Genomic DNA, 15389 nt, shown 5'->3' on the forward strand with positions numbered 1-15389 from the left:
ATTTTTTTTTTCAGGAAGCTTAGTCAAGTTTCTACCTCAAGGCAAATGCACAAACAGATATTTCTTCTCTTGCACTTAAATGTGTGGTGTAGTTAACATGGCTCATCTTGTATTATGGTACATAAGGCATGTACTCATTATTGTTTTAAACTTAACACTGATCTTGCTCAAAGTGAGAGAGGATTCTATAGGGTTTTTTAAAAAATTGTTCATACAGTGTGTATTTGTTGATTACTTTATTCTATTCATGCAGGGACATTTTGTAATACATCACATGATAATTATGAACAGGAAGAGTTTTTTATATTGATTTTAGTATTCTTGCAAAGTCCGATTTCTTGGTATCTCGAATGTATTTGCAAGCCGTGATATATCAGTGAAAAGGAAAAGAAAAACAGTTAAATTACTTCAAGCTAGGAATAAAACAATAATGCTCTTTTGACCAAAAAAGCATTTATTTTTCTTCTTCACAGAGAAATATTAAAAGTGCGACACTTTTCATTTAAATCAATTGATGATGGAGATCATCAGGAGTAAAATAAAGAAAAGAAGGAGAAATATATCACAATAGATTTCATACATATTTATGCATATTTATGAGTTGATACATGTTTTTTTTCCTCATGACCTGGAAGATATTTTGATTTTTTTTTTCAAAAATATCCGTTTTGTGTAGTACTACAAGGTATTATGGGTGGAGCACTCTATGTAGATAAAAACTTTCCTGTTCATTAAAAAACAAACAAACAAACAAACGAACAAAAAAGCCCTTAGTCACGTCAATATATTTATACTTGGAACTGCTTAATCTATTAATGGCTCTGTGTAATAATAAATATTGAATAAAAATTAAATCTTCAGACAAATGTCAAGAAATATCCTCTTGTGCATTTACATTATTTTTGCCCAACTGTGCTATGGCATGGGGGGGGGGGTGCTCCCTAAGGGCCCACCCAATATTATTTGTGTCTTTAGATTTTGTTTTAATTTGTTGCTGTAGTTGCCTGGGATTGTCACTGGTACATGTACATTGCAGCAGTATAATAACCTGTTAAATGAATTAGTTCTCTGTAAACCCCACGGCAAAGTATGTGTAACGTCAGTTACGTAACGTCAGTTACTGACATGTTTACCTTTAAGTTTTCATAGAACACAAAGAAAATGGACTACTGTTTCATTTCATTGTGTATTTATGACTGATGAACCAAGGTATGACTCCATATCAACCAAATCATTCTGAATGGTCAGAATTATGAAATATCACATAGCTATTCCCAATCATGATTTTGCATGTGTAAACCCTATGGCAAATGTAAGCGTAACGTCAGTTACGTAACGTCAGTTACCGTCATGCCTTCACTGAAATTGGCATGGTGGTAAAAGGAGACAACTAAAGTGCACATTATTTTGCACACCTGTTCCTAAGAACCTAGGTGTATTGCCATATTAAACACATAAAGGCTAAAAGTCAGGGACATGAGATATTTCCATTTACATCTACACCATAATTTCCCATGTCCTTTTTCCGTAACGTCAGTTACCGACACATTTTCACTTGCTATGTGATAAGAAATGCAGTTTGAGAGAAAAACTTTCCACCTATTTGTTCATTCTCATGAACTTATTCATCAATGCTAATTACAAGCCCAAGGTGCTTTCATTCACAAAACTACAAGGTAAACAATTTCATGAAAATCCTTACGTGTAACGTCAGTTACCGTGGAATTGCCCAAATGCACAGTATACAGTGCAACTCTACTCAAGTTCATATTATGTGTGATAATTCCTAGAAATCTGTCTCAAACAAAGTCATAGAACCCTGTGCCTTCCACTGAGAGTGGAGACATGAATCAATGCTTTGATTATGAGTTAAGTTTGCGCCCTGTGAGTCCTGAAGAGAATAAAACTGAACATGTTTGATACCAGCATCTTATAAAAAGAGCTGCACCATTTCAGAAACAGAGAAAATACAGGGGAAAACTAGAAATATCACTTAAGGTGATTAATACCCCCGCCCCATGACGACAGTCTTACCCAAGGAATGATCTTTCCTTGATCTTCTGCCATTTAAATGCCGTTACCATGGCAACGCAGCTTCCTTCATGTCCGAAAAATATGTCTTGCACATCTTCCCACCAAGACTATTGTGTGTGCCACATTTCATAAGCTTTTGTCAAAAACTGAGGAAGTAGTTCAATCCACAAGATCTTTCCTTGATCTTCCACCATTAATATGCCGTTACCATGGCAACGCAGCTTCCGACACGTCCAAAAAATATGTCTTGCACATCTTCCCACCAAGACCAATGTGTGTGCCACATTTCATGAGCTTCAGTCGAATACAGAGGAAGTAGTTCAATCCGCAAGATCTTTCCTTGATCTTCTGCCATTTATATGCCGTTACCATGGCAACGCAGCTTCCGACACGTCCGAAAAATATGTCTTCCACATCTTCCCACCAAGATCAAGGTGTGTGCCACATTTCATAAGCTTTGGTCAAAAAACTGAGGAAGTAGTTAAATCCGCAAGATCTTTCCTTGATCTTCTGCCATTAATATGCCGTTACCATGGCAACGTACTTTCGGGTACTGTCAAAAAATGCGTCTTGCACATCTACAACCAAAGGCACACATCTGTACCAAGTTTCATGGAAATTGGGCAAAAACTGAGGAAGTAGTTTGCAACACAAAATTTTCCATCATTTTGGCTCATAATATGTGAGCTGTTACCATGGCAACATACTTTTTGTCACTGTCAAGAAATGTGTCATGCTGACCTATATCCTAAGACAAACATTCAATATGAATTCCATGAGAATTGGAAGAACACTGATGAAGCAGTTTTGCCATGAAGCATTTTGCTCTATATTTTACCAATAACATGCCGTTACCATGGCAACGCACTTTTTGCCACTGCGGAAATATGTGTCTTGCACATTAACATATTCAGACGAACATCTGTACCTAATTTCATAAAAATTGATCGAAAACTGTGGGAGGAGTTCGCGACGCAAGATTTGGACCCATTTTTGCCCATAATATGCAGTTACCATGGCAACGTACTTTTGGGTACTGTCAAAAAATACGTCTTGCACATCTACAACCCAAGGCACACATCTGTGCCAAGTTTTATGGGAATCGGTTAAAAACTGAGGAAGTAGTTCGCGACGCAAGATTTGCAACGGACCGACCGCCCGACCGACCGCCCGACCGCCCGACCGCCCGACCGCCCGACCGCCCGACCGTCCGCTGATTCCTATATACCCCCTTCAAACTTCGTTTGGCGGGGGTATAAATATCTTATATTTTATGATATGTGTGCATTACAGCTGTACCACTCTTTCTCTGACAAGACTAGGAAAGTACATGTAGAAGAGCTGGAAAGGAATAGAGTTCTTTCCCATTCTATTTAGATTTTTTTTTTTAAAGGGAGGTGTGACAAAACAAAAACCTTTGACCTAAAGGCCTAGGAAAATTTCCTTGTCTAACATTAATTTTTTTTTTTCACATTCCTAGCATAGTGTAATTCATGACCTTATTCACCAGGGTATTCATGATGTACTTTTCACACAATAATACAGAATTGCTTGAAAACTTTATATTCAATCTGATGATTGATCTGTCATTTCAGTTGCTGAGTCTGTTTCACAGCTAGAGGGAAGCAAGAGAGTAAGAGAGAGAATGCTGAGGTGGATGTATCATATAATAAATTTGTTGGCTGAAGAGCATTGACCACTGTATGATTATGCATCTAATTCTCTCTGACTTCACAATACATGTAAATTCTTCACTACGACTTTCTATCACTGCAAACCTTGCAATTTTAAAGCACATCCATGAAATCGTTGCAGAACGTGTGTAATATGTATTTTGCATTTGCTCGTAACACATTTTTAATATATTGAAGTCTCCATAAAGCAACCCCTTTTCACACTATAATAGAGTGAATAACTTCAAAACACAGCTTGGTCTAAGCTTTCACTCAATCACTATGTACACTAATAGGAAACAGATGGCAGAAGATTTTATAATTTTCCATACACCCCCCCCCCCAAAAAAAAAAAAGGAGGGAGAGAGACAGAGAGGGAGAAGGAGAGATAAAGAGAGAGGACAAGAAATTGAGGGGGACATTAGAGAAGGGCAAAATAAATTCATAATTGAATAAGCACCAAGTTCTTTACTTCGTGCAAAAAGAGACCACAGCCAACAACAACAACAACACAAGACCAGGAGGAAAGGAGAATGACAAATGAACAGAGCAAAATGGAAAGCAGGAAGGAAGGAAAATCACTAAGGTATATAAAGGACATACAAGAAAAAAGAAGAAACACCAAAGCCACATTAAAAACATCACAAATATGGCAAACAGCACGTATAAGCATAGACACTACACAAGACAAATACTAACATTCAAGTCATTCATGAGTACACAGTTTGGAGAGATATTATGAAACAGAAATCTACAGGCACTAAGCCCACTCAAGGCTCATTTTTCCTTCTAGGATAAAGATGCCTACATGCATGTTTATATAAATATACAGGTTTAACTGAAAACATCATAGCACATCTAAGCAGAAAAGAGTTGCTGTGACCTAAAACAACAACTGATAGGAAGATAAACCTCAGCATTAGCTTCACAGTTCAAACTAAGACATTCACACTGAACTAGAACCAAGAAATATTACTGATCAAGATGTCTCGAAAGCGACTCCAACAATGAAAGATGAAAAAAAAAAATATTTCTTTTCTCCTTCTGTGCTGCAGCCTGGTTAGTTTTGGGGTACACAGTTTGCCAGGTGATATACTCAGTATGTACATCTCAATACAACCTTGGTAGGACTAGCAAAATGGGACTTTTACTGCTAAAGTGATATCCATAGCACTTGACACAGACACAAACAATGGACATGTATACAGATAGTCCGAAAGCACATTGTAAGGCTAGTATCTAAGAACAGAAATTAATTCACTCTAAGGTGTAGGACAGACTATCCTTGCCCTAAAAATTGTCACCGATTTCACCAACATACGAGATAAAAAGAACTATCACATGTCAGTGTGCAGCCAACCATCTTTACGAAGGACAATATGATGTAATAACTGCATTCCTATAAAGAAGAATGGAAGAGATACGAACAAGGTAAATAGATCTTCTTCTTCTTCTTCTTGTATGGCACGATGTGCTTGGTTGACACATTTGTTGACTATTTCTAGTCACCTGGGGCAAACCATGAGGGGTGGACATTATTTTCTTATTTTTTTGGGTATGTGTGTACAGTGTATAGGAAAAGATAGTAAAACAACAAGAAAGAAAGAGTATACAATACACTCAATAATTTGAGACTGATCAGTTACAGAGTACACAGAAAAACAACATATGAGATGAATCTATGAACTCATGAGGAAAAATATGAGAAAGATATGAGAGGAAATGGTACGAACATTATGAAATAGCCTCCTGAACTGCAGTAATGTACATTGTATGCTGAGCTATTCTTTCCCACTATCATAATGGAGATACCCTGCAGTGTGCCCAAGGATATCACTACAGTGTAATGTTCCATATCATGAACACAATGAACACCATTCTCAATCTGAGTGTGTGTGTGTCTGTGTGTGCCTGTGTGAGTGAGCATGTACAAGTACAATTGTATGTTCTTTCTTACTCTCTTTTCATAATGACTGGAAGAGAACAATTTTACAAATTGAATAGACTCATAAATTCATTGTCTTTGCAGGAATCAATTTCAGGTGATCAGATCTATCAGCTGCTAGTGAAGTACAATATAAAGCATGCAAACTGAACCTGAAATCGGTACTTATACCTGGGTGGACTGCTTGATTTACATCTAGCAAGTTGTTTGTAGAATGTTATTACAAACAGTTTCATCATCTTTAATTATTATCATTATCACTTTTATCATCATTATTATCATCATCATTAATATCGACATTATCAATAGTAGTAGGAGTAGTAGTATTGGTGGTAGTTGTAGTAGTAGTAGCAGTAGTAGTAGTAGTAGTAGCAGAAGTAATAGTAGTAGTAGTAGTAGTAGTAGCAGTAGTAGTACAATTGTAGTAGTAGTTGTTGTAGCAGTAGTAGTAGTATCACTATCATCATCATTACCAAGTACTGTTCAATCATTTAGTCTTTGGATGATACTTCATCAATATACACACAACATAGAAATATTGACAGATTTTTCATTCTTTCTTTTGATGTGTCCACTCTTATCTGTAAGTAACTTGGATTTCTTTTATGCATATCCTACAGCAGATACCTTCAGATCAATATTCACATTTTATTAAATAACTAGAAATGTCGCTATGATGACTGGTATGCCTCCGCCATAATGCATGGTTCTCCTAATAGGTCTATAGTACAATGTCTTGACAATGTAGGATGACAGTTTCAAATAATAGACAAAATATTGAAAAAAACAGGTTTGTCACAAATGTGTTGAATGTTCACTTTCCTTGAACTAGGTTTGCTATATTGTCTTAGCGTACAGGTATGTGTATTTGGGGTTTTGAGGACGTTTACTTGACTTTTGACCCTTTTATAAGTATATGCATTGAGTAATTTGTAAGATATGAAGAAAAAGTATTATTTCAGTATTAAATGGTAAATTATTCACATTTTAGCCTGGCCTTTGACCCTATGACCCTTAAATTCCAAAGAGAATCACTGTCAGTTAGAACATGCATTAATACTTCCGATGTACTAAGTTTCATAATGTATACCTTGAGTCACTTTTGAGATAATGGAGGAAGAAGTGAAATTTAGCTAATTTAATGTTTGTACATGTCACAACCACAAGTCTTTTAAAGGGGAATTAGAAGGATTTAGAATCATATCTGAGAAGCAGTCATGCTGTTTTACAGCTGCCATAAAATAGCCACGCATGTATTCATGTATACGTAAAATCAAATCAACTACTACACAATGGCGGCACTGCCTCCTTTGTGCCTCACTCTACAGCTTGACATTTGCACACGATCTCCATCAGCACTCTTTCACTCTAATGCTGTGCTTGGAAATCAATACACTCAAAAAGTCAATATTCTTTACGAGGTATTATAACGTAAATGTTTCTACACAGAAAAAAAAATGTAAATCTATAAGCTTCATGGCACAACAGAAGAGAAGTATTACCTGAAATCTATGCAGGCCTTGGTGTGTGATCATAGACTTAAGCTCTGTATGATAACATATCAGCTACAGCTTACTTGTAAACAAATCCCACTCTGTGATTTGCTCCAGTGGGAAATAAAGTGAGGAGTGGCAGTATTCCTCAAGAGCTATGAACATGTATTATGTATACATACGTACACATGACTGTTATAGGAACAAGGTATACTGGTTTCTGCGGCTAATCCAATCTTCATTCTGTCTGTACTCAAAGAAAATCATAACATTTCTAATGCTACAGTCTACAGCAGCTGTGCTTGAAAAAAATGTGGTATGTTAAACCTAATGACCAAAATATCAAAGAGGGGACAGAGACAGATGGACAAAAAAGATAGATATCTTATGTATCAGGCACAAGAGAGAAAGCACAAGAAACAGAGATGGAGCAGAGAGGATGGGAAGGAAAGAAGGAGTGACAGAGGGAGAGAGATACTCACTGTGAACTTTGACCTCTGTTCCATGACCTCATAACCAGTAATGGGGACATAAAGTTCTTCCAGTTCTGCAGGGTCTCCTTCTTCTGTGTTATCATAGATGAGGGGTGAGTAACCCAGGATGGAGCCAGCTACGTTCCCCATCCTGTCTTCCCTCAGTTCTTCCCAACCGTCACTGTCCTCCTCTTCTTCTCCTCCTCCTCCTCCTCCTCTTCCTCCTCTCTGCCTACTACCCTGTCTATCCCGACTAAAATCCTGTGTAAGCTGATTTGGAAAGCGCTGGTTGACTGGCGTTGGAGTACTGTGAAAGACAGGAGTACTTGAAGCAGCAGTAGAAGTGTGAGTAGTACTGGGCCGACACGACTGGTCTGGTAAAACACTTTCTCCTACTTCAATACCAGAGGACAGAATGGGCGTCTCCTGCCCGGTGCTGTGGTCACCACATGGTATCTGGCAATCAGTGGCTTGAGAGTCAGGAGATAGGGTCGCAGCACTGCTTGCTTGAGTGACATCTGAGCTATGACTGTCTGGACCAGCAGGAGACACACACGGCTGGCTGGCTGGACTGTCTGTCAGCTGCCCATTGGTGGCGCTGTTCAGTTTGCCTGGTTGGTTGGATTGTAGACTTGTACTCACAGCATGTTGTGTATTCATCTTGTGGTTTGACCCCACCTTGGCTTCTAGACTTCCTGGGGTCACCTCCTGGGCTAGGACTACCTCTTCCTCACTGTCTGACATGGTGAACCCTCTGGAATGCTGGGCATTTACATCTGTGACAAAAAGATACAAAACAAACATGTTTGAAAGATTTCAGGGGCACATCAAGGAATGACTGCTATATCCTAAATATCTCAAACTACAACTCGGTGTTTACATTTTAGCACACTATATAAGTAATCAAATCAGAATGCTACATACAGTATTACACACTTACAGTTAAGTCCACCACGATAAAGGGTGAAGACTAAAAAAAAAAAGAACTGTAATGGTTTGTTCCTTGCCAAAGAATATGCAAACATTTTACATACAACATACATTTTTAGATATACTTAAAAATGAGCCAGCTTGTTCAAACAGTTGACACAAGCTAGTCTGATGCGGGATGATGTCTACAGATAGCCACAATAAAGAGAGTACTAGTGTCAGTGTTAGCCAGGCCTCCCTCTAGCCCTACAGAAACCATCATCCTAAAGACAGCTCTGTGATCTGAGGTTAGCTAATTTAGAGAGGAGTGGTCATTGGGGAGGAAGATAATGAGACACGCTGCTGGGAATGACATCACGCTAGACTCCTGGCAGGCACTGATGAGAATTCCTGCTAATGAATTCAACATCCACCATCGAGACTCCAAACAAAGGTTGCTTCAGAACACATACGCACACATCTGTGTGCGTACATTCAGCAAGATGGCTGTGCAAAACTTACAAGAAAACTGTCATTTCGTCATAGACACTGTACATGTATGTGTAGTCACTGCAGAGCCAGTACTACAATAACCCCTCTGATACAAAACTATTATGAAACAATTTTTTATTCAATTGTTACTCTTGTACTGGAAGGAATAAAAGAAAAGCTGCAAGAGAGAGAGAAAAAAAACAGACCATATTTTAAAGTGATGTGCAGGGATGCCTTAAATACACACTTATATGCATGCAAATATATGCTTGCAGCCTACAGCATGATATGTGGGCAGATATCTTGTTACGTCTACTACAGCTCACCACCTTCACATACAGCTTGCAGCTGCAGACTACAAAAGGAAAGATCAAGATCCTTCAAGAATAAAAACATGACACATTAAAATATTTTATAGTATTTCATAACATCTCTACAGACAGAAATACTGTGGGTGTATAGAGAACCGGAGTGGTCTGTATGTTTATGATATAAGAATACTAGTAGGTGTCGAGAGAGAGAGGACCATCTTTTCTTATGGGGAATTTTTATGTGTAATAGAGTCATTCTTTTCAGGTTAAAGACACACTTCAATCACCAGAGTACTATTTTGGTCATATAGATATTCTAGTTTTTTCTCATCAAAGAAGTGGACCAACAACAAAAAAAAGAATATATTCAGATAAAAATATTCTAAAACACTAAGGTATGCCAGTTTGATGCTAATTATCACAGAGAATGCTCTTTCATCTTGAAGTATCAGCTCTAGATACCTCTAAAGGTTTGCATCACTCAAGCTGGTGTAGATATCATCACAAATTTTCAGCTGTGGTTTAGAACAAAAAAAAAAACACCCTTTCTAACTGTATATAAAATAGCACTGCAATTTCAGTGTACATTGTCCCTGACATGAAATTTATTCCTACAAATAGATAAACCCATATATTCAAATTAAAGTATATAGGGGAAAGTTAGTGAGGACTCATGGTAGTATCCGTAGTTTAGCATTACCAATGGAGGCTGCTATCAATCAGGCAGAATGAAATATTAAAGTGGTTCAATATCATTCTAAACATCCAAACAGCCAAAGGTTTTAAGATTATTCACTTCAAAAATGCTGTATTAGGGTTTCAAATGTGTCCAGAGGTGTGAGAGTACTTGCAGGAAAAAAAAAAACTAAATTCAAAATTCTGAAACTTGAGAAAAAAAAAGTCTGAAGTACATTATACTGTGAGAACTTCAATGCATTTGAACAGCAAGAGAAAAGTTGGTTTTGGGCAGAGTAAAAAAGTCTTACATCAGATTAAACTCCGATCTCACCTGTCCCAGTGTGTTTGATGCGCTTGTTGAACACAAAAAGGTAAGCGCTTATATTTATATTTTGTACATCTATCCACTATAATGATCCTAAAATACAATCAGTTTTTTTGGGAACATACTTTGAAAGGACTGGCGATCAATGACCAGCTCCATCTCAGGACAAACAACCAGTAATAGAGTGCAACATTTTGATGAGGAAGAAAAGACAACCATGGAGCACATCATAATCCTTTGTACAGAACATATGTGTACAGGCCACACTGAGAGCATTGGGGTGAGCCAGCACGATATTATTTGGCGCCATTCTGAACTGAGTAAACAATACAGCAAGGCAATGGCCTTGGTGGTATACATCTCACTAAAAGCAAGATCAATGGAGAGACTGTATACACAAAGAGAGAGGAAGATCCATACTATACATGATGTATTCTTTCTAGAGTATTATGCATCGTGCTACCTACACCTAAATGTACTACAGGTACATCATCAACACAGTAATGGCTTAGTTGGAACATTTTCTCTATAAAAGCATGACATAACACAGGACATCAGATTCATAGACCATTTACTGCTAAAAAACAATCTTCATGTACCTCAGTGTACCACCTTGATAATAATAATTTCATCGCCTGCAATGGAAAATAACAGGCCTATTTACTACATTCAAGGGTAGATGAGATTTTGTTTATTCTATGTAGGTTATAGAAAGCACACTCAAAATTAATATTTTGTGGTGATCATTCAATTAGTCTTTGATATGTTCTCTTTCTTTCTTTCTTTTTTTTTGGAATTCATTCATATCCTCTCATTACCTCACTTTATTAAGTAGGCAGTAAGTTCAGCTCTGAAATACCTCAACAGAAAACTGTTCACAAATATGAAACTTTTTTTCAACTTAGGTAAACAATCATAAGTGACTTGTAAAAATGGTTTGAAGTACTTACTGTCATTCTATTCAAGCTGCTAACTACCGTAGGCCTTAGAAGTGTCCAAATATGTACATCACCCATGCCATCTCCTTGTTCATGGATGTGTTTCTATGGCTTCTACTTATTTACCACAACAGAGTATACAGGGACCTAAGAATGAAAAGTGAAGTAAAGCATGTCCCACATAAGGCTCCCTCTATCCTCGCCAGGATGCATGGATCTATTTTGATCAGTATGCAGCATATTTCATCCCCCGGGGCCTTCAGTCTAATGAACAGAAAATGTAGACTCCGCTACTGAACTTAATTTCATTAGCCTGGTGCACAAATTTCTTTACCAAATGCCTCCTAATGCAGAATCCTAAATATGATAGATATATGGTGATACAGCCGTGGTCCTTGGCTGGATGACTCTCACAGAATGCTGCAGTTGAATCACATCAACCTGGTTGGATGGGGAGTCATCAATATTACTCTTCCTCTGGTAGAAAATATGGCAAAATGATCTAAAAGCAGCAGGAATTCAGCTTATGAAAACGAATGATGTCAATATCCCTACACATACACAAATTGGGTCTGTGTGCAAAGTCTTCCTAGGTCACATGAAGACCTAAAACTATCAATATCTCAAGGTGGTGAAAACAAAGGCTCATCCAAATTGAAGTAACAAAATAAAAATGGTGCTACACCGCCCAAATAATGAGATAATAATGTACTCATTAGATATCATTGCGTTATATTGCAGTATAGCACAAAAAGATAGCGTGAAATAGTACAATTGCAAGTGTGATTCAAATCCTACCCAATAGCAAGGTATTTTCATCTGAATGCAATATTTTCCTTGACTTTTGGCAGTCCAATACTGCACACTGAAAGGGCATGATAATTCCTCATCTAGTGCACACCTTTGAGGTGTGGGCAGTAGTGTGCACTTCTCACACAGCTGGCTTGCTAATTTTTAAATAGTAATTGTCAAAATTTTACACATTTACAGATGTACAATCAATTTTTGCAACAAATACCATGAACAAGAAAGTTGGTGTGCATAAGGTGTTCTAGAGAAATGTAATGCTGTCAAAGAGCACAACAACAAAACAGGCAACAACAGGAGTAAATATCAATTTTTTGAGGAACTCCATAATTTTCATTCCCATGTCCTGCTTATAATCTCCCTACAACTCTTTAAGGATCAGTGCTTGACACATCTACACGGCCAAGCAGACATCAACAGCTCCACCACTGCTGACAGTCAAACCATGGACCCTACGTAGGGTCCATAGTTTGACCCTACGTAGGGTCCATGGTCAAACTGACAACAATAAAGGCACATACTGTTTCAATTTGCCACCCATGCCTATTTGGTATCAGTTCTACAAAATGAATGCAAAGTAATGCATGAAGCTCTGTAATAAATTCTAAGCACAGCATTTCAGTGGAGTCCAGCATCGACTTCACATTTCAGGATACTTCTATGATCAGCTGGTGCCATCCAAATTATCATGCTAATTTGGAAATATGCTGTGTCCCAAAGAATTATGATATAAAAGTGTATTTGTTTGGTTTTTTTTCTTCAAATTATCAGGAAGCATGTCGTCATTGAAACATCATTCACTTTTCAAATACCACTGAAACTTTATTGTACAAATGTGGGTAAAATATTAAGGGAATGAAATGGAGAGGTAGGGCCCCTATACATGAAAATTTGGGCTTTAGGACATTAAAGGTCCTGTTTACCTTTGGTAACAGTGATTTCAAAAATTTCTAAGATATGACATTTAATGCATATGTGTAGGTCTGTCCTACCATAAAACATCCTATCACATAGAATTTTCACGATAAAGCCTAAAATATACGGAGATATCTGTATTTTTCTCAATAAACCGTAACTGTAGACAGTTAGTCTGGAAACATTTTTATTATTACTATTGTTCACATTTTGTAAATTAAACAATACTTAATATCGATTTTACCCATTCAAATTTTCACAGTGGTTGTTTCTATCCCTAACTCACATTTTAGAAATATTTTAAAGCACCTATGCTGGGTTTTTGTTTCATCTGCAAATGGTAAATTATGCCTTTAAAATTGAATAATAAGTGTCCACAAAAATTGCTTTTAATAATGCTCTAGTCTTGATGCAGGCATGTCAGGAGTATAAATATCCCACACAAACACATGAGTGCACCCATACATTCTATTTCAAAAATGTATAGGGTTTTGAGAAATATTAATCATTGACCAATTATGTAAATATCAAAAGTACTGGGTTACAAATTCTACCTTTTACGTGTGTGTGCCATTTTACAGTATACTCTGGATATACAGCGTAGGGATCACCCAAACACATATGTGTGTACATGTACATTGTAATCGTAAACCAATATTCTCTGCACACATTGCCTATGGATCAGTCCTTTCAATGCATCAATTTGGGGTGGAGGAACATTCTGCCTCTCATGAAATAAACATCCAATAAGTTTAATAGCCATCTGACTACTGATGAGTGACTCATGAAAACTAGATCCTAACTATCTGTTCCTATACAAGTTTGCCTCTCATGTTTGGCAGCCGAGTGTTTCATATCTTTAAAAAAAAAATAAATGAATAACAAAATATTCATACTAACCAAAGGGGGTTCTGTAACAATTTGAAAATCTGCTTACCTGACAAGGGAAGTGGTTTAAAAACAAAAACAAACACAAAACAAACAAAAAGTTATGTAGCACCCTGGCAGAGGTTGAAAACCTCCACATTTTGGGCAGCCTGGAATGGTTAACACATGGTAAAATTGGCTGCAGAGTTTACCACCTCATCATCATCAAATTGGCACCTCTGACTTTAAATGATTTTTCTCATATTGGAGAAAGACTAGAGAAAACTGGTCAAATTCACTACACAACAAACTCAGACAAGGTGTACAGTATAAATGAATTTGAGAACAAACCAAGAACTTCAGTCTTTCAAGATGTGCCATGAATTTTATGCTCTGAATTTTGCAACTTAGAAGTTTTTCGAAAATTAGGCAACCAATCCAAGCAGTGTGCATAAATTTACAATAAAAGGTTCAAATTATCAAGCATATTTTACTCTATCTAAATAATAATATGATAAAAAAGATATCTCTATCTCCAAATACTAAAACAGAATAAATAAAATATTCAAAATGTTAGCACACCAACCACATAAATGTGGATTATGGGACTGGATGTATTTAAAGGCAATGTCTTGATCAACAGAACTAAAGGTAATCACTCGCAATGCTTTGCTCAATGTCATGAGATATTCATCAACCAGGTTGACACATTATGTCTTTATGGAGATACAGCATTTAGCCATCAGCACACACAGTGATTTGTGAGTACATTGTTGTTATCAGTGGTTTCCTTCCTATAGGCCATTCTGGGCATTGCTCCATACACATACACACACAATGAAAAAAAAAAGAGAGACATACAAAGTAAACATACAAATACACCATAAAAAAGGGATAAAAAATAGAGTTGGAAAATTAATGGACAACTCTCTCATGCATGAATTATACAGCAAGAAAACTGACAATAGGCCCTCCGCTAGCCATCTACTTTAGCACCAACGTGACAATACAGCAGTAAGAGCACGGCATGAATAACACGGGTAGAGTAGATTTGTAGGATTTTATGTGATGAACCTCACAATACTGTGTCACAGCACACAGTACATCTTTGGTCTTGGCATTGTCATCCTGTTTGAATGCACAAGTTGTAATGCAATGCAAACAAACCACAATACCTTGATCACTAAATGGAAAGCCATAATGAATTGCTTTGTGGATGTATGTTAAACTTTTGGTCAGTCTTTGCATTTGTTTTTAAATCTCTTTCTTTCTTGTGCTGTGTCTTATAAACTGTCCTTCATCTGCATTAAACAGGTACTCTACATGCAGTTTGAGTTTTTACATAAATCCGTTTTTTTTACCATATTTCCATTCTTTTCTTCACAGAGAATTTAGACTTCTTAAACCCTATTAATAAATCTCACAGTTTTCATCCTTCAGACATTTGGATTTGTCAGTTCGATTGCCCAAATAACCCGAAAACAAACTTACCTTCATTAAAACTTGTGGTGACATGACTAACACACAAT

The 15389-nt window shown here is 37.1% G+C and overlaps 1 protein-coding gene across 1 annotated transcript in view; it reads right to left on the bottom strand.

Annotated features, from left to right (window-relative positions):
* The window catches only part of LOC139741643 (uncharacterized), a 49303-nt gene that overhangs the window by 22063 nt on the left and 11851 nt on the right, over nucleotides 1-15389 (bottom strand). The window contains exon 2 of the mRNA XM_071652223.1: nucleotides 7628-8394. Within this exon, the coding sequence (XP_071508324.1) occupies nucleotides 7628-8362 (735 nt within the window). The 5' untranslated portion in view covers nucleotides 8363-8394. The remainder of the gene's footprint in view (nucleotides 1-7627; nucleotides 8395-15389) is intronic.

The sequence above is a fragment of the Diadema antillarum genome, unplaced genomic scaffold (genome assembly GCF_040938485.1).
Source record: "Diadema antillarum isolate AM-2024a unplaced genomic scaffold, OU_Dant_1.0 seq00000942_RagTag, whole genome shotgun sequence".
Classification (NCBI taxonomy): Eukaryota; Metazoa; Echinodermata; class Echinoidea; order Diadematoida; family Diadematidae; genus Diadema; species Diadema antillarum.